The 20,666-nt window shown below is 31.6% G+C and overlaps 3 protein-coding genes across 3 annotated transcripts; all 3 read right to left on the bottom strand.

Moving 5' to 3' along the window:
* Nucleotides 1-6,755: 6,755 nt before the first annotated feature.
* Nucleotides 6,756-7,918, bottom strand: LOC123310160. The gene is made up of 2 exons (XM_044893570.1): nucleotides 7,712-7,918; nucleotides 6,756-7,289 (listed from the first exon to the last, which is right to left on the bottom strand). The coding sequence occupies exons 1-2, from the start codon at nucleotides 7,712-7,714 to the stop codon at nucleotides 6,813-6,815; spliced, it is 480 nt and encodes a 159-aa protein (XP_044749505.1). The 5' UTR covers nucleotides 7,715-7,918; the 3' UTR covers nucleotides 6,756-6,812.
* Nucleotides 7,919-9,857: 1,939 nt separating this feature from the next.
* Nucleotides 9,858-11,585, bottom strand: LOC123310159. The gene is made up of 2 exons (XM_044893569.1): nucleotides 10,648-11,585; nucleotides 9,858-10,475 (listed from the first exon to the last, which is right to left on the bottom strand). Exons 1-2 carry the CDS (start codon nucleotides 10,720-10,722, stop codon nucleotides 10,014-10,016), a joined length of 537 nt encoding a protein of 178 aa, XP_044749504.1. The 5' UTR covers nucleotides 10,723-11,585; the 3' UTR covers nucleotides 9,858-10,013.
* Nucleotides 11,586-12,665: 1,080 nt separating this feature from the next.
* LOC123309579 lies at nucleotides 12,666-20,353 on the bottom strand. The gene is made up of 3 exons (XM_044892765.1): nucleotides 20,174-20,353; nucleotides 14,867-15,317; nucleotides 12,666-12,769 (listed from the first exon to the last, which is right to left on the bottom strand). Exons 1-3 carry the CDS (start codon nucleotides 20,174-20,176, stop codon nucleotides 12,666-12,668), a joined length of 558 nt encoding a protein of 185 aa, XP_044748700.1. The 5' UTR covers nucleotides 20,177-20,353.
* Between the last annotated feature and the right edge of the window lie 313 nt (nucleotides 20,354-20,666).

Here is a 20,666-nt window from a genome sequence, read left to right as displayed (position 1 = left end):
ACTATATGTGCGATCATTTTAAAAGAAGCATTCGGTGAAACAGATTGATATATTTTGTTGTGATGACTCGATTCCTGTGAAATCATTAATCCTTGATAAAGGTCCGATTTGATACCGAAACGTCGGTGTTTATGTAAAAAGGAGTATCGATTAATATACAAACTATCCAAATACCTGAAGGAGTTTTCATTATTATATAATACGGATGATAATATAAACCGTAATTTATAATTAGTGCCACACAGATAAATCTTTCCCAGAATTACAGTGACAAATTGTTCCCAGTATTAAAGTCAGATATTATATACTTACTAATTAGTGTTAACTTTTTATTCATATTTATTCTTGCTTTTGAAAGATCGGTTGGTTTGATAAAACTACTATAGATGGTTGAAAATTATATGTATCCTCGACCTGTTTATATCCAACATACAATTCTCAACTGCTGCACAAAACTGCTCCACAGAGATTGTCGTTAAAAAAAACAGATAATCTTAAATAATATAACATTACGATTATAATTCAGCTTAGCAATCTAACGAAGGAGCAAGCTGTTAAATTTGCATATGTTATTATGCCTATACTGAAATTCAGTCAATTTTACTATGGGGAGTTTTTTGTTCATTCTTCGAAAAACGATAAACTATCCCAAATCAAAATGGCATAAAATAAATCTCAGTTTTCTGGTTTCTGAAAAAAAAATTGAAAATTGCTTTTTTTAATCATCTTTAGCTGTGTCAGTGTCCTGGAAATGGAATGTTCAAAATAAATTAATGAAAAACTCACACTTTTTGACATGGAATCATCCCTTAAATTTTCTAACAGCTGCTCATTTATACTCTGTGTTTTATTATATCAGTTCAGCCTTCAACGCTGTCACAAGGGAGCAGAGTAGTTTTATGTGCTTCAATAAAAGCAATGTAATGCTTTAAAAACTGAGTTTGCTCATCGGCTGAATTTCAAATGTCAACGCTCGCTGGGGTCGAAAAATAGTTCATTCGAAGTTTAGTTTGGAATTTTTAACACTTTTGTAAAAAACTTACCATTGTCTATGAATGCGAATTCGGATTTGAATAATCCCGAATGTTCATATTTTCACATCAATTTCACTTTATTCGAAAAACTCATTATACGTATTATATGTATCAACCTACATTTAAACCATACAAATATTACTGAGAGATTTTTGTATAGGAGAAGTAAATCAATCAACGTCTTCAGTATTCGTTTTTGAATTCGTTTCATCCATCTGGGTATTCATGTTTATTGAACAACAAGTATCTAACCACCTTGAGGGATGCTTTATTCTCTTAATGGTGCTGATAACGCATTTGAATAATTTCTGGTATTCACTAATACTTTTATCACTTCAGCAGGTACTCTGACAATATGAAGGAACAAAATTGGGTCCTTCAGTTCTTATTATACAGAGCCATTATATATTTTCAGGAATAGGATAATCAAATATGACTTATTCAGAAAAGAATCCGCAAAAATCAACATATCTTTGATAATTCTCAGAAAAAATTATTCAGATGTTTTGCTTCTAATTTTTTTTTTGTAAAATCGAAATAAATGAGCAGTCCCTAAAGTTGAGAGGATGTATATTGAAAAAAAGCATTCAGTATCTTTTCTCTTATTGTTGCATAGTATATTTTTCTTTTCAGAAATTGATAACAGAAATAAAGGAAAAACTGAATTCATTTGATTATTAATGTGATATAGATATTTATATACAAATTTCGATTCACCACTTTCATATTGACAAGAAGAACTTCTTAGGATTTTGAAGTGGTACACTGCCAACAATATATTTTGAACTTCTCTCTTCAAAGTTTTGGTATACGCTGAAGTATGTTCCTAAAATTTTGCAACTTTTACTTGCCTGACTTTCAATAAACAGCCCCTGCGAAATGTCAGATAAAGCTTCAGATCTGTGCTTAACATCAGAATTATAGATGTACATACAATATTGAATCATTAGATGTATATTTAACTAGTTATCGACTTTGAAAATTATAGTTGATTTACGAAAATTTTGAATGAAACCGATATGCGTCCAAATTTTCTTCTATACCTATTTAGCTCAGAACTATACGATATTTTTTATTATACTACTGTGCTTGAACTGATCGGTTTTGAGATGATTAATACGTTGATTATCTCATATTTTTCTCTTCGTTTTGAAACGTTCCAATTCGGAATTATATTTTATATCTGATTTTGTTCAACGAAAGTCGGAAATAAAGTGTCTAAATTGTTCGCTTTTTAGCTATACCTTCAGAATGTGTATGCCCTATCCAATTCTTAAACGAATCGTCGAATTTCAATTCCTTATTTCACAAAGTACACGATAAGATCAATAAATATTTTTGCATGCTGAATTTAGTTGTGATACTTTGGCAAAGTGATAAGCTTAAAAAAATGTGTGTATAACATCGAAATAAAAATCGGGAACAGAGATATTTCTTCCAGTACTGTAATTAATGAACGCTACAATATTCACAAAATAATGAATCCCAAAATTTTGGAAATATTTTGATCTCATCCATGTCTTTTCATTTTCATGTCCTCAACTTAAAAATCAAATCCAAGTTGTGTATGGTAACAACTAACAATTTATCAACATTCTTTCGATTCACCGATTGAGAAATTAATAAATAAAAAAAACAACTATATCAACAACTCAGGTGAATTAATTTCTTGAATGGATAAATTAACGGTTGTTTTTAGAAATATTGAATTCAGACATTTTGGTTCAATCCAAATAAAATGAAAGTAAGAAAAATGAAATCAGTCAATGTCTTCATCAGTATTCGTTTGCCACTTCTTTTCATTCAGCTGGGTATTCATGTTTATTGAACAAGTATCTAACCACCTTGGGGGATGCATTATTTTCTCAATGGTGCTGATAACGCATTCGAATAACTTCTGGGAATCACTAATACTTTTATTACTTCAGCAGGTACTCTGGTAATATGAAGGAACAATATTGGGTCCTTTGAAGCATATCACTAATTGGAATCATAAATCCAAACAAAGAAAAACTTTCTGTCAGTTCGAAAGGAATTCCTAAATTTCATTACTGCATACTTCAATTTATTTTGAATAGTTTCCATGAATTTTCATTTTCAGTTCTTATTATACAGAGCCATTATATTTTTTCAGGAATATTATAATCAAATATGACTTATTCAAAAAAAAAAATCCGCAAAGGTCAACATATCTTTTATACTTCATAGAAAAAATTATTTGGATGTTTTGCTCCTAATTTTTTTTTTGTATAATCTTAATAATTGAGCAATCCCTAAAGTTAAGAGAATGTATATTCAAAAAAGTATCTTTTCTCGTACTGTTGAATAGTATATTTTTCTTTTCGAATTTCTCCCTTACTTACCTGCAAGAGCATTTTTTCTTGTATACATTCACATGCCTTCTCGAATTTATTCTATTATAATGTGTACCTCAATGACTAATCTTTGAAATTTCGATTATATATGACGAATTAAATCGCAATGATTCACATCTTTTTGAGGCATTTATATCTTATTTCATGAGGCATAGGGCTGAATTTTTTTTTGCGAAAATTTAAATCTTAATTGATTTGCAAGAGAGAACAATGTTTTCGATACATATTTGAAATGACACCTAATAACTCAAAATTTTCAAATAAGGATTAGTCAATAAATTATATTTTGGTTTCCAGAGAAGCTACTTAGACTCGATGAATACCAAAAATAAAGCTTCAACTTCAATTGATCAATTTTGATATTATTTCATATATTACCCAGCAAACACTGAAATGCAGTCACTGTACAAAAACTGTACTTCGTTGCTTCAATTGACTGCAGTTACGGTAATGCAATAACTGCACCAAAAAGGACCGTATATGTCCAGGTGGACTTTGCAGTTACTGTACAGTACAAACTGCATTCGACATACAGCCACAGCTGCACTTCAAAAACAGCGATGGCATCGCAATCCACTGTACAGCAAGCTGCAATTCAAATGCAGCTAAAACTGTACAGCAAGCTGTACTTTGAATGCAGTATTCACTTTGCAAAAACTGCACAGATAGCTGCACTTCAAATGCAGCAGTTACGTGCTAAAACTGTACAGCAAGTTGTACTTTAAATGCAGTGGTCACTGTGCAAATACTGTACAGTTAGCTGTGTTTTATATGCAGTTTGTTCACGCAAGAACTGTACAGCAAGCTGTATTTTATATACAATAGACACTGTGCTCAAACTATACAGTAGCTGCACTTTAAATGTAGCAGTCACTGTGTAAAAACTATATCGAAACTTGCAATTACGAAACAATATTCTATTAGAGAAGTTTCCTAGTTATAAACAGAAAATCTATTCTGCAAATCAGAAATTTTCAATTTCACTTAGCATTTTTGCGGTAAGCGCAAAGGTGACTTCACGCTAATTGAGACATAGCCTACTCTTAGGGGTGGAGATTAATGAACCATAGGAGCTAGCTACGACAATCGTCGAGGCAGCGTAGATTGTGCCTGCTACAAACGCTGGTTACATAGAGGACATAGAGTAATGCGTCGCCGGTGGCGCCATCGTTTGGCGTATGCTGCACCGCAATAGACGTGTATGCTACCCTGTGATCGCAACCGTCAAGAGCAGTGATGCCATCATTTGGCTAATTCTGGTACCACCATGGTGCGATGAAGTATTCTTCTATCATGGGTATAATCCATATTTTGGTAATGAACGGAGCCCAGCAAACACTGAAATGCAGTCACTGTACAAAAACTGTACTTCGTTGCTTCAATTGACTGCAGTGACGGTAATGCAATAACTGCACAAAAAAGGACCGTATATGTCCCGGTGGACTGTGCAGTTATTGTACAGTACAAACTGCATTCGACATACAGCCACAGCTGCACTTCAAAAACAGCGATGGTATTGCAATCACTGTACAGCAAGCTGCACTTCAAATGCAGCAGTGACGTGCTAAAACTGTACAGCAAGCTGTACTTTAAATGCAGTATTCACTTTGCAAAAACTGCACAGCAAACTGCACTTTAAATGCAGTGGTCACTGAGCAAACACTGTACAGCAAGCTACACTTCAAATGCAGCAGTTAAGTGCAAAAACTGTACAGCTAGCTGTATTTTATACTGTGCTCAAACTAATCAAACTATACAGTAAGCTGCACTTTAAATGTAGCAGTCACTATGTAAAAATTATACCGAAACTTGCAATTACGAAACAATATTCTATGTAGCAAAGTTTCCTAGTTATAAACAGAAAATAGAAAATCTATTCTGTAAATCGGAAACATTCAATTTCACTTGATATTTTGGCGGTAAGTGCGGGGGTGAGTTCACGCTATATGAGGAATGGCCTGCTCTTGGGTGTGATAGTAGGTTAATGAACCCTAGGAGTTACCTACGACAATCGCCGAAAGCAGCGTAGTTCGTGCCTGCTATAAACGCCGGTTACGTAGAGGATTTAGAGTAATGCGTCGCCGGTGGCGCCATCGTTTGGCGTATGCTACACCGCAATAGACGTGTATGCTACCCTATGATCGCAACCGTCAAGAGCAGTGATGCCATCATTTGGCTAATTCTGGTACCACCATGGTGAGATGAAGTATTCTTCTACCATGGGTATAATCCATATTTTGATAATGAAAGGAGTCTTCAATTATTGAATTAAATTTGTTTATGAAATGTCTCTTTAACCTTCATAATCGAATTTTCAACTTCTTGAAGAAGGTATATGTTTAAGTTTTAGGAATTCCTATGAATTATTATTCTAGATTCTATTATTAACTATCAAATACTCCATTTTTGAAATGAAGAATTGCAAATACAGAAACTGTGCAGTCACTGTACATCAAAAACTGCGTTTTGAAAATGCAGAATTATCAATACAGAAACTGTGCAGTGACTGTACATCGAAAACTGCGTTTTGAAAATGCAGAATTATCAATACAGAAACTGTGCAGTCACTGTACATCAAAAACTGCGTTTTGAAAATGCAGAATTATCAATACAGAAACTGTGCAGTGACTGTACATCGAAAACTGCGTTTTGAAAATGCAGAATTATCAATACAGAAACTGTGCAGTCACTGTACATCAAAAACTGCGTTTTGAAAATGCAGAATTATCAATACAGAAACTATGCAGTCACTGTACATCACAAACTGCATTTTGAAAATACAGAATTATCAATGCAGAAACTATGCAGTCACTGTACATCAAAAACTGCGTTTTGAAAATGCAGAATTGTCAATACAGAAACTGTGCAGTTACTGTACATCAAGAACTGCGTTTTGAAAATGCAGAATTATCAATACAGAAACTGTGCAGTTACTGTACATCAAGAACTGCGTTTTGAAAATGCAGAATTATCAATACAGAAACTGTGAAGTTACTGCACATCAAAAACTGCGTTTTGAAAATGCAGAATTATCAATACAGAAACTATGCAGTCACTGTACATCACAAACTGCTTTTTGAAAATGCAGAATTATGAATACAGAAACTGTGCAGTTACTGTACATCAAAAACTGCGTTTTGAAAATGCAGAATTATCAATACAGAAACTGTGCAGTTTCAGTACAGCAATCTCTGTGCTGCATTCTGGTGGCATTTGTAGTGCAGTATTTGTACAGTTGCTGTATATTGTGTTTGTTGGGTAGTTTTAGAATTCGTGAAAAAAAATCATTTTTCATATAAAATTTATTTATAAAACTATGAATAATACAGAACAATATATGTACAATCAATTCAAATACATTATTTACATATTTACAATTCAAATAAAAACCTATCACGAAAAATCATTTGTCAGTTAAGTTTTTTCCACTATTTTTTCTGTGCTTCTTTTTTCCTTTTCTTCTGCGATTTGGGCAATTATAAGTAGACGCAGCAAGGGGAGAAGTAGTGGATATAAAATTGTGATGCCTGAATTCAACTTGCTTCTTCCTCTCTTCACATAATTCTGCCAATTCGTTATGCGCCTTTTCTGCATCCCCTTGTACAGCCTCTTCTAAAATACTCTTCATACGTAATGCCTTCTCCAGTTTTTCTTTGAGAAGGCCTGGAGACTTTTTCTTCGTTGCTGAACTGTTCGGTGGGCTTGATAAATTTTTTAGCTCTTTCAGCAGACTCGCCTTATTTTCAATGAAGTTTCCGACAACAACCACATTTCTCAAATTTCCTGCTTTTAAGGTTTCTAAAGTGGAAATTGCCACCTTTGTTAAATTAATGGAAATTTTCGGTTTGCTGATCCCATTCTTCTTCGAGATTTTGGTCGTCTGAAACAAAAATATAAATTATAACATAACTATGAACAAAAAATTGATTTTAAAAGATCCATTCAAAACGACCCATTACAAATTCCAACATCCAAATAATACTATCTGCAGTTCCATATTATTCTCGGAATATTTCAATAAAATTCAAATGTTCTGGAGATAAACAAACGAAACAAGAAAATTAGAATTATGGACAATTTTCGAAATATTTCTGGAACATATTTGTCTCTATCAGATCAAAAAGATCAGTCAAATTTCGACATCTATTCCTAGGGATAAACAATCGCAGTAATAAATTAATTTCAAGAAAAATTTCTGGAATATTTTGTCTGCAATAAGTGGTTAGGTACTTTCAGAGCCAAATGTTTAGTCAAACTCTAAAACTACTTTCTCAATACTATTTTAAATGAAATTCAACTCACCATTTTCAGATATATGCACAAAACACAACACGAAACTTCAAATTTGACAATGAGACAAGCACTTTACTCTTCAAAGTATCGGTATAAAATGAGAAAGCTACCCCTATCTAATTTACTTTTTCTACCTGCCAGCCTTTCGGAGTGGTAGTTACCCCTTCTCTTCTATGACTGTACTGTTAGTAAAGGAATCACTTGTCAGATGCGCTAGCGTATCTTGATTTTGCAAGCTTAACTTTTCTGATAATTTGTTCCCATAATTATTGTTTCTTCTTTTTTTTTAATGAAGTGGAAAGTTACCCAATAAAAATATCTCATTGTTAAATTGGCGAAAATCCTATTGGTTTCTGTACAACACATATTTCATTAGGTACCATTGTTATATTCAATATAAGTCTCTGAAATAATATATAATAACTTTTGAATCTTTTTTATTTCCATCAATTGGAAATATTGATTAATCATTAAAACAACACCTTCCATGTGTTCCACTGTTCCAATTACTGGATTCCATATTTGTCTGTTGAGTAATTATGGATTATACTTTCTGAGCATTCATTTGGAAATATGAATTCGTTTTTGATCAACATAAAAATGTTGATATAGAACAAACTGACTAGAAAATGGATTTCACTGTCGCAGCTTTTTTTAGTGTGTGTTCCGATTAGAAACAAATAAAAAGATACAGATAAAGTATAGAAAAAATTATTTTATTGAAAACAAAGATGAATAGCAAATGTTGAGTTATATTTCTGGAGATATTCCTTCTGTTGTTTCATTATATATTTTTCCATATACTCGTGCAAATAAAAAAAAATTATGGTGTATATACATTTTTTCGATAAAACTGTGATGAAGCATTCCTGTTAGAATTATTCTTTATAACAACTGATATTTCTTATACTGAATTCGAATTTATAAATTGTGAATATGAAACAGAAAACTAACAGAGATAAAATTGAGCAGATGACAGTGTTGTGGTTTCTGAGAAAAAAGTTGCTTCCCAGGTGCCATTTTAAAGGGGCTGCTGAAAAAAATATATAAGTAATTCCCAATAATTATACAGGGTGTCTGTAAACAAATGTGAAGGACTTAGGGAGATGATTCCTCGATGAAAATAAGCAAGGGTAGTTCCTATAAATTTTTTTCGAAATCGACCTCCCAAGACACAGCCTTTGGAAGGCAATGACGAGTTGACAGTTTTTAATTTTTTGTGCGGGTTTCAAAAAACACTCACTCTGACTTATAAAACTGTACATAATATGAAGCAATAAGTAGATGTTACTCACAGAATTTTTTTAGATCTCATAACTTTATTATTACGGTTGGAAAATAACAACCCCTTATGATTTTCTTTTCGTGGGATAGATTTTCGAAAAATAAATTCTCTTATGGTTTCCCATTCAATAATGGAGCAAAAAAGTTTCTTGCAAAATTTCGATAGAGTCGATATTTTTCTCGGAATAAATAAAAATATACAAGCAGTTCTGATCACTGTTAGTTCAATCCATTTCATCGTATAAGTATTCCATATAATGACTACCTCCCGCTAAAATACATGCATCAACTCTCTGCTTCATACACCTTCGCATACTGCTTGTAAGTTTTTACTTATTCCGAGAAATGTATCGACTGTATCGACATTCTGCAGGAGACTTATTTTCTCCAAAATTGAATGGGAAACCATAAGAGAAAACAATTTTTGAAGGAAAATCATAAGGAGTTGTTATTTTCAACCCCTAATAATAAAGTTATGAGATTTAAAAAAAGTGTGTGAGTAATATCTACTCAGTGCTTCATATTATGTATAGTTTTATGACTAACGGCCGGTTTCATGATCAAACCTAAAGTCGCTTTAATTCTAAAGCTTTCTTTAACCCTACTAAAAATGACACTAAAGGAAGCTTTAAGCTTAAAGTGACTTTGAATTTGATTATGAAACTGGACGTCAGTGTTTTCTAGAACCCGTAAAAAAATTAAAAACTGTATCTTGGAAGGGAGGTTGATTTCGAAAAAAATTTATAGGAATCATCTCCGTAAGTCCTCCGCATTTGTTAACAGACACCTAGTATAATTCACTATGTCAAAGCTTGAATATTCATGAATATATTTGCCGCTTCAACAAAACTCAATGATTATTTAAATTTTTAAAAGAAGTGGAAAATGAAATTACTCATATTTTATGCTTGTTTTTCATTCAAAAACCAAAATATATGTACACAACACTTAAAATTAATAGCGAAATGATTCTACACTTACTTTAGATATATACAATTATTTACAAGAATTTTCATGAATCAGGGAACTATTCATTTCTTTTTCTCTTGATTCCGCGGTGCAAATGTGTATTTGCGTGAACGGCAAGGGGTGATAGAGGTTGTTTGAATTTGCAATATCTGTTATTCCTTTTCATTCTGTTGATTCCACATAACTTCGCGATTTCCATGTCCGATGATTTTTTACTTTTGGTCCCCCGGGCGGTATTTTCCAAAATTTGCTTTATAATTCGGGCATTATTCAATTTTTTTGTTAGAATCGCCAATTTTTCGTTTGAATCGATGATGTTTTTCGATTCAGTACTGGCATAATATCTGATGTCTTCTACACGTCTCTGGACACTCTCATTTTGTTTCATTAGGTTTTCTATCACCACCAATTTTTGAAGGTCGTCCTCTTGGCAGTACTCAAGTTTTTCAACGGTGGACAGTGCTATCTTCGTTGGTAGGATGAATGTTTCCCAGCAAGACATTTTCGAAATTTCCAAAGACTGAAATAAACGAAGTAAAAATATTATTTTCCATCATTCACATATTATTTGATAGAATGTGAAAATTCTAGAAATAAACGTTTGAAATGATAACGGAAAGAGTTGTGAAGAAATTTATTTTTGTGTATCCCAAGAATAAAAAGATGAAATAAATCAATTGAATTCAACTCACCAAATTTGTTTTCACAGGACACAAAAGTTCATTTCCAACTTCAACTTCAAGAAAAATATGATCAACTTCACTCATCGAACCATACGAATAGAATTTAAATATGTACCTGAATTTTTCCCTTCAAGTACCTACCTGTCATTTGGCAGTTTACGCGCGAACCCCCACTCTCCTGCAATGATGTAGTAAACGGCGGAGTTCAAATTTATCATTTTTGCTACATTACAAATTGTTTCTAGAATTACAAAATGATAAATATTTTCCAGAATTGCAAAAAGGCATCGAAATTTTAAAGCGACGTTGGACTGATTGTATCACTCTAGAAGGAAATTATTTTGATGAATGACCAAAATAAAATAAATACTATAGTAAATAATAATATATAAGTGAAGCAATAAAACTATATGTGCGATCATTTTAAAAGAAGCATTCGGTGAAACAGATTGATGTATTTTGTTGTGATGACTCGATTCCTGTGAAATCATTAATCCTTGATAAAGGTCCGATTTGATACCGAAACGTCGGTGTTTATGTGAAAAGGAGTATCGATTAATATACAAACTATCCAAATACCTGAAGGAGTTTTCATTATTATATAATACGGATGATAATATAAACCGTAATTTATAATTAGTGCCACACAGATAAATCTTTCCCAGAATTACAGTGACAAATTGTTCCCAGTATTAAAGTCAGATATTATATACTTACTAATTAGTGTTAACTTTTTATTCATATTTATTCTTGCTTTTGAAAGATCGGTTGGGTGGATGAAACTACTATAGATGGTTGAAAATTATATGTATCCTCGACCTGTTTATATCCAACATACAATTCTCAACTGCTGCACAAAACTGCTCCACAGAGATTGTCGTTAAAAAAAACAGATAATCTTAAATAATATAACATTACGATGCATGACATTTAAACTAGAGTTAGTAGATTCAGAAAAATTATAATTCAGCTTAGCAATCTAACGAAGGAGCAAGCTGTTAAATTTGCATATGTTATTATGCCTATACTGAAATTCAGTCAATTTTACTATGGGGAGTTTTTTGTTCATTATTCGAAAAACGATAAACTATCCCAAATCAAAATAGCATAAAATAAATCTCAGTTTTCTGGTTTCTGAAAAAAAATTGAAAATTGCTTTTTTTAATCATCTTTAACTGTGTCAGTGTCCTGGAAATGGAATGTTCAAAATAAATTAATGAAAAACTCACACTTTTTGACATGGAATCATCCCTTAAATTTTCTAACAGCTGCTCATTTATACTCTGTGTTTTATTATATCAGTTCAGCCTTCAACGCTGTCACAAGGGAGCAGAGTAGTTTTATGTGCTTTAATAAAACACTTTTGTAAAAAACTTACCATTGTCTATGAATGCGAATTCGGATTTGAATAATCCCGAATGTTTTTCACATCAATTTCACTTTATTCGAAAAACTCATTATACGTATTATATGTATCAACCTATATTTAAACCATACAAATATTACTGAGAGATTTTTGTATAGGAGAAGTAAATCAGTCAACGTCTTCAGTATTCGTTTTTGAATTCATTTCATCCATCTGGGTATTCATGTTTATTGAACAACAAGTATCTAACCACCTTGAGGGATGCTTTATTCTCTTAATGGTGCTGATAACGCATTTGAAGGAACAAAATTGGGTCCTTCAGTTCTTATTATACAGAGCCATTATATATTTTCAGGAATAGGATAATCAAATATGACTTATTCAGAAAAGAATCCGCAAAAATCAACATATCTTTGATAATTCTCAGAAAAAATCATTCAGATGTTTTGCTTCTAATTTTTTTTTGTAAAATCGAAATAAATGAGCAGTCCCTAAAGTTGAGAGGATGTATATTGAAAAAAAGCATTCAGTATCTTTTCTCGTACTGTTGCATAGTATATTTTTCTTTTCAGAAATTGATAACAGAAATAAAGGAAAAACTGAATTCATTTGATTATTAATGTGATATAGATATTTATATGCAAATTTCGATTCACCACTTTCATATTGACAAGAAGAACTTCTTAGGATTTTGAAGTGGTACACTGCCAACAATATATTTTGAACTTCTCTCTTCAAAGTTTTGGTATACGCTGAAGTATGTTCCTAAAATTTTGCAAATTTTACTTGCCTGACTTTCAATAAACAGCCCCTGCAAAATGTCAGATAAAGCTTCAGATCTGTGCTTAACATCAGAATTATAGATGTACATACAATATTGAATCATTAGATGTATATTTCACTAGTTATCGACTTTGAAAATTATAGTTGATTTACGAAAATTTTGAATGAAACCGATATGAGTCCAAATTTTCTTCTATATCTAGTTAGCTCAGAACTATGGGATATTTTTTATTATGCTACTGTGCTTGAACTGATCGGTTTTGAGATGATTAATACGTTGATTATCTCATATTTTTCTCTTCGTTTTGAAAGGTTCCAATTCGGAATTATATTTTATATCTGATTTTGTTCAACGAAAGTCGGAAATAAATAAAGTGTCTAAATTGTTCGCTTTTTAGCTATACCTTCAGAATGTGTATGCCCTATCCAATTCTTAAACGAATCGTCGAATTTCCATTCCTTATTTCACAAAGTAGACGATAAGATCAATAAATATTTTTGCATGCTGAATTTAGTTGTGATACTTTGGCAAAGTGATAAGCTTAAAAAAATGTGTGTATAACATCGAAATAAAAATCGGGAACAGAGATATTTCTTCCAGTACTGTAATTAATGAACGCTACAATATTCACAAAATAATGAATCCCAAAATTTTGGAAATATTCTGATCTCATCCATGTCTTTTCATTTTCATGTCCTCAACTTAAAAATCAAATCCAAGTTGTGTATGGTAACAACTAACAATTTATCAACATTCTTTCGATTCACCGATTGAGAAATTAATAAATAAAAAAACAACTATATCAACAACTCAGGTGAATTAATTTCTTGAATGGATAAATTAACGGTTGTTTTTAGAAATATTGAATTCAGACATTTTGGTGCAATCCAAATAAAATGAAAGTAAGAAAAATGAAATCAGTCAATGTCTTCATCAGTATTCGTTTGCCACTTCTTTTCATTCAGCTGGGTATTCATGTTTATTGAACAAGTATCTAACCACCTTGGGGGATGCATTATTTTCTCAATGGTGCTGATAACGCATTCGAATAACTTCTGGGAATCACTAATACTTTTATTGCTTCAGCAGGTACTCTGGTAATATGAAGGAACAATATTGGGTCCTTTGAAGCATATCACTAATTGGAATCATAAATCCAAACAAAGAAAATCTTTCTGTCAGTTCGAAAGGAATTCCTAAATTTCATTACTGCATACTTCAATTTATTTTGAATAGTTTCCATGAATTTTCATTTTCAGTTCTTATTATACAGAGCCATTATATTTTTTCAGGAATATTATAATCAAATATGACTTATTCGAAAGAAAAATCCGCAAAGCTCAACATATCTTTTATACTTCATAGAAAAAATTATTTGGATGTTTTGCTCCTAATTTTTTTTTGTATAATCTAAATAGTTGAGCAATCCCTAAAGTTAAGAGAATGTATATTGAAAAAAGTATCTTTTCTGGTACTGTTGAATAGTATATTTTTCTTTTCGAATTTCTCCCTTACTTACCTGCAAGAGCACTTTTTCTTGTATACATTCACATGCCTTCTCGAATTTATTCTATTATAATGTGTACTTCAATGACTAATCTTTGGAATTTCGATTATATATGACGAATTAAATCGCAATGATTCATATCTTTTTGAGGCATTTATATCTTATTTCATGGGGCATAGGGCTGAATTTTTTTTTGCGAAAATTTAAATATCCTTATTGATTTGCAAGAGAGAACAATGCTTTCGATACATATTTGAAATGACACCTAATAACTCAAAATTTTCATATAAGGATTAGTCAATAAATTATATTTTCGTTTCCAGAGAAGCTACTTAAGACTCGATGAACACCAAAAATAAAGCTTCAACTTCAATTGATCAATTTTGATATTATTTCATATATTATTTTTAGAATTCGTGAAAAAAATCATTTTTCATATAAAATTTATTTATAAAACTATGAATAATACAGAACAATATATGTACAATCAATTCAAATACATTATTTACATATTTACAATTCAAATAAAAACCTATCACGAAAAATCATTTGTCAGTTAATTTTTTTCCACTATTTTTTCTGTGCTTCTTCTTTCCTTTTCTTCTGCGATTTGGGCAATTATAAGAAGACGCAGCAAGGGGAGAAGTAGTGGATATAAAATTGTGATGCCTGAATTCAACTTGCTTCTTCCTCTCTTCACATAATTCTGCCAATTCGTTATGCGCCTTTTCTGCATCCCCTTGTACAGCCTCTTCTAAAATACTCTTCATACGTAATGCCTTCTCCAGTTTTTCTTTGAGAAGGCCTGGAGACTTTTTCTTCGTTGCTGAACTGTTCGGTGGGCTTGATAAATTTTTTAGCTCTTTCAGCAGACTCGCCTTATTTTCAATGAAGTTTCCGACAACAACCACATTTCTCAAATTTCCTGCTTTTAAGGTTTCTAAAGTGGAAATTGCCACCTTTGTTAAATTAATGGAAATTTTCGGTTTGCTGATCCCATTCTTCTTCGAGATTTTGGTCGTCTGAAACAAAAATATAAATTATAACATAACTATGAACAAAAAATTGATTTTAAAAGATCCATTCAAAACGACCCATTACAAATTCCAACATCCAAATAATACTATCTGCAGTTCCATATTATTCTCGGAATATTTCAATAAAATTCAAATGTTCTGGAGATAAACAAACGAAACAAGAAAATTAGAATTATGGACAATTTTCGAAATATTTCTGGAACATATTTGTCTCTATCAGATCAAAAAGATCAGTCAAATTTCTACATCTATTCCTAGGGATAAACAATCGCAGTAATAAATTAATTTCAAGAACAATTTCTGGAATATTTTGTCTGCAATAAGTGGTTAGGTACTTTCAGAGCCAAATGTTTAGTCAAACTCTAAAACTACTTTCTCAATACTATTTTAAATGAAATTCAACTCACCATTTTCAGATATATGCACAAAACACAACACGAAACTTCAAATTTGACAATGAGACAAGCACTTTACTCTTCAAAGTATCGGTATAAAATGAGAAAGCTACCCCTATCTAATTTACTTTTTCTACCTGCCAGCCTTTCGGAGTGGTAGTTACCCCTTCTCTTCTATGACTGTACTGTTGGTAAAGGAATCACTTGTCAGATGCGCTAGCGTATCTTAATTTTGCAAGTTTAACTTTTCTGATAATTTGTTCCCATACTTATTGTTTCTTCTTTTTTTTTAATGAAGTGGAAAGTTACCCAATAAAAATATCTCATTGTTAAATTGGCGAAAATCCTACTGGTTTCTGTACATCACATATTTCATTAGGTACCATTGTTATATTCAATATAAGTCTCTGAAATAATATATAATAACTTTTGAATCTTTTTTATTTCCATCAATTGGAAATATTGATTAATCATTAAAACAACACCTTCCACGTGTTCCACTGTTTCAATTACTGGATTCCATATTTGTCTGTTGAGTAATTATGGATTATACTCTCTGAGCATTCATTTGGAAATATGAATTCGTTTTTGATCAACATAAAAATGTTGATATAGAACAAACTGACTAGAAAATGGATTTCACTGTCGCAGCTTTTTTTAGTGTGTGTTCCGATTAGAAACAAATAAAAAAATACAGATAAAGTATAGAAAAAATTATTTTATTGAAAACAAAGATGAATAGCAAATGTTGAGTTATATTTCTGGAGATATTCCTTCTGTTGTTTCATTATATATTTTTCCATATACTCGTGCAAATAAAAAAAAATTATGGTGTATATACATTTTTTCGATAAAACTGTGATGAAGCATTCCTGTTAGAATTATTCTTCATAACAACTGATATTTCTTATACTGAATTCGAATTTATAAATTGTGAATATGAAACAGAAAACTAACAGAGATAAAATTGAGCAGATGACAGTGTTGTGGTTTCTGAGAAAAAAGTTGCTTCCCAGGTGCCATTTTAAAGGGGCTGCTGAAAAAAATATATAAGTAATTCCCAATAATTATACAGGGTGTCTGTAAACAAATGTGAAGGACTTAGGGAGATGATTCCTCGATGAAAATAAGCAAGGGTAGTTCCTATAAATTTTTTTCGAAATCGACCTCCCAAGACACAGCCTTTGGAAGGCAATGACGAGTTGACAGTTTTTAATTTTTTGTGCGGGTTTCAAAAAACACTCACTCTGACTTATAAAACTGTACATAATATGAAGCAATAAGTAGATGTTACTCACAGAATTTTTTTAGATCTCATAACTTTATTATTACGGTTGGAAAATAACAACCCCTTATGATTTTCTTTCAAGAATTGTTTTCGTGGGATAGATTTTCGAAAAATAAATTCTCTTATGGTTTCCCATTCAATAATGGAGCAAAAAAGTTTCTTGCAAAATTTCGATAGAGTCGATATTTTTCTCGGAATAAATAAAAATATACAAGCAGTTCTGATCACTGTTAGTTCAATCCATTTCATCGTATAAGTATTCCATATAATGACTACCTCCCGCTAAAATACATCAATACATGCATCAACTCTCTGCTTCATACACCTTCGCATACTGCTTGTAAGTTTTTACTTATTCCGAGAAATGTATCGACTGTATCGACATTCTGCAAGAGACTTTTTTTCTCCAAAATTGAATGGGAAACCATAAGAGAAAACAATTTTTGAAGGAAAATCATAAGGAGTTGTTATTTTCAACCCCTAATAATAAAGTTATGAGATTTAAAAAAAATGTGTGAGTAATATCTAGTCAGTGCTTCATATTATGTATAGTTTTATGACTAACGGCCGGTTTCATAATCAAACCTAAAGTCGCTTTAATTCTAAAGCTTTCTTTAACCCTACTAAAAATGACACTAAAGGAAGCTTTAAGCTTAAAGTGACTTTGAATTTGATTATGAAACTGGACGTCAGTGTTTTCTAGAACCCGTAAAAAAATTAAAAACTGTATCTTGGAAGGGAGGTTGATTTCGAAAAAAATTTATAGGAATCATCTCCGTAAGTCCTTCGCATTTGTTAACAGACACCTAGTATAATTCACTATGTGAAAGCTTGAATATTCATGAATACATTTGCCGCTTCAACAAAACTCAATGATTATTTAAATTTTTAAAAGAAGTGGAAAATGAAATTACTCATATTTTATGCTTGTTTTTCATTCAAAAACCAAAATATATGTACACAACACTTAAAATTAATAGCGAAATGATTCTACACTTACTTTAGATATATACAATTATTTACAAGAATTTTCATGAATCAGGGAACTATTCATTTCTTTTTCTCTTTATTCCGCGGTGCAAATGTGTATTTGCGTGAACGGCAAGGGGTGATAGAGGTTGTTTGAATTTGCAATATCTGTTATTCCTTTTCATTCTGTTGATTCCACATAACTTCGCGATTTCCATGTCCGATGATTTTTTACTTTTGGTCCCCCGGGCGGTATTTTCCAAAATTTGCTTTATAATTCGGGCATTATTCAATTTTTTTGTTAGAATCGCCAATTTTTCGTTTGAATCGATGATGTTTTTCGATTCAGTACTGGCATAATATCTGATGTCTTCTACACGTCTCTGGACACTCTCATTTTTTTTCATTAGGTTTTCTATCACCACCAATTTTTGAAGGTCATCCTCTTGGCAGTACTCAAGTTTTTCAACGGTGGACAGTGCTATCTTCTTTGGTAGGATGAATGTTTCCCAGCAAGACATTTTCGAAATTTCCAAAGACTGAAATAAACGAAGTAAAAATATTATTTTCCATCATTCACATATTATTTGATAGAATGTGAAAATTCTAGAAATAAACGTTTGAAATGATAACGGAAAGAGTTGTGAAGAAATTTATTTTTGTGTATCCCAAGAATAAAAAGATGAACTTAATCAATTGAATTCAACTCACCAAATTTGTTTTCACAGGACACAAAAGTTCATTTCCAACTTCAACTTCAAGAAAAATATGATCAACTTCACTCATCGAACCATACGAATAGAATTTAAATATGTACCTGAATTTTTCCCTTCAAGTACCTACCTGTCATTTGGCAGTTTACGCGCGAACCCCCACTCTCCTGCAATGATGTAGTAAACGGCGGAGTTCAAATTTATCATTTTTGCTACATTACAAATTGTTTCTAGAATTACAAAATGATAAATATTTTCCAGAATTGCAAAAAGGCATCGAAATTTTAAAGCGACGTTGGACTGATTGTATCACTCTAGAAGGAAATTATTTTGATGAATGACCAAAATAAAATAAATACTATAGTAAATAATAATATATAAGTGAAGCAATAAAACTATATGTGCGATCATTTTAAAAGAAGCATTCGGTGAAACAGATTGATGTATTTTGTTGTGATGACTCGATTCCTGTGAAATCATTAATCCTTGATAAAGGTCCGATTTGATACCGAAACGTCGGTGTTTATGTAAAAAGGAGTATCGATTAATATACAAACTATCGAAATACCTGAAGGAGTTTTCATTATTATATAATACGGATGATAATATAAACCGTAATTTATAATTAGTGCCACGCAGATAAATCTTTCCCAGAATTACAGTGACAAATTGTTCCCAGTATTAAAGTCAGATATTATATACTTACTAATTAGTGTTAACTTTTTATTCATATTTATTCTTGCTTTTGAAAGATCGGTTGGGTGGATGAAACTACTATAGATGGTTGAAAATTATATGTATCCTCGACCTGTTTATATCCAACATACAATTCTCAACTGCTGCACAAAACTGCTCCACAGAGATTGTCGTTAAAAAAAACAGATAATCTTAAATAATATAACATAACGATGCATGACATTTAAACTAGAGTTAGTAGATTCAGAAAAATTATAATTCAGCTTAGCAATCTAACGAAAGAGCAAGCTGTTAAATTTGCATATGTTATTATGCCTATACTGAAATTCAGTCAATTTTACTATGGGGAGTTTTTTGTTCATTATTCGAAAAACGATAAACTATCCCAAATCAAAATGGCATAAAATAAATCTCAGTTTTCTGGTTTCTGAAAAAAAAATTGAAAATTGCTTTTTTTAATCATCTTCAGCTGTGTCAGTGTCCTGGAAATGGAATGTTCAAAATAAATTAATGAAAAACTCGCACTTTTTGACATGGAATCATCCCTTGAATTTTCTAACAGCTGCTCATTTATACTCTGTGTTTTATTATATCAGTTCAGCCTTCAACGCTGTCACAAGGGAGCAGAGTAGTTTTATGTGCTTTAATAAAAGCAATGTAATGCTTTAAAAACTGAGTTTGCTCATCGGCTGAATTTCAAATGTCAAGGCTCGCTGGGGTCGAAAAATAGTTCATTCGAAGTTTAGTTTGGAATTTTTAACACTTTTGTAAAAAACTTACCATTGTCTATGAATGCGAATTCGGATTTGAATAATCCCGAATGTTCATATTTTCACATCAATTTCACTTTATTCGAAAAACTCATTATACGTATTATATGTATCAACCTACATTTAAACCATACAAATATTACTGAGAGATTTTTGTATAGGAGAAGTAAATCAGTCAACGTCTTCAGTATTCGTTTTCGAATTCGTTTCATCCATCTGGGTATTCATGTTTATTGAACAACAAGTATCTAACCATCTTGAGGGATGCTTTATTCTCTTAATGGTGCTGATAACGCATTTGAATAATTTCTGGTATTCACTAATACTTTTATCACTTCAGCAGGTACTCTGACAATATGAAGGAACAAAATTGGGTCCTTCAGTTCTTATTATACAGAGCCATTATATGTTTTCAGGAATAGGATAATCAAATATGACTTATTCAGAAAAGAATCCGCAAAAATCAACATATCTTTGATAATTTTCAGAAAAAATTATTCAGA

Source organism: Coccinella septempunctata, chromosome 3 (assembly GCF_907165205.1).
Source record: "Coccinella septempunctata chromosome 3, icCocSept1.1, whole genome shotgun sequence".
In the NCBI taxonomy this organism is placed as follows: Eukaryota; Metazoa; Arthropoda; class Insecta; order Coleoptera; family Coccinellidae; genus Coccinella; species Coccinella septempunctata.
This window is presented reverse-complemented; position numbering and strand designations above follow the sequence as displayed.

Bases quoted from the DNA above. Each gene is read 5' to 3' on its own strand.
- LOC123310159 (XM_044893569.1), bottom strand. From the start codon at position 10,722: ATGAGTGAAGTTGATCATATTTTTCTTGAAGTTGAAGTTGGAAATGAA. The intron at 10,476-10,647 runs GTGAGTTGAATT...CGTTTATTTCAG, and splicing joins GTCCTGTGAAAACAAATTTG to TCTTTGGAAATTTCGAAAAT.
- LOC123309579 (XM_044892765.1), bottom strand. The intron at 12,770-14,866 runs GTGGAAAAAAAT...GCAAAATTTTAG, and splicing joins GAAGAAGCACAGAAAAAATA to GAACATACTTCAGCGTATAC.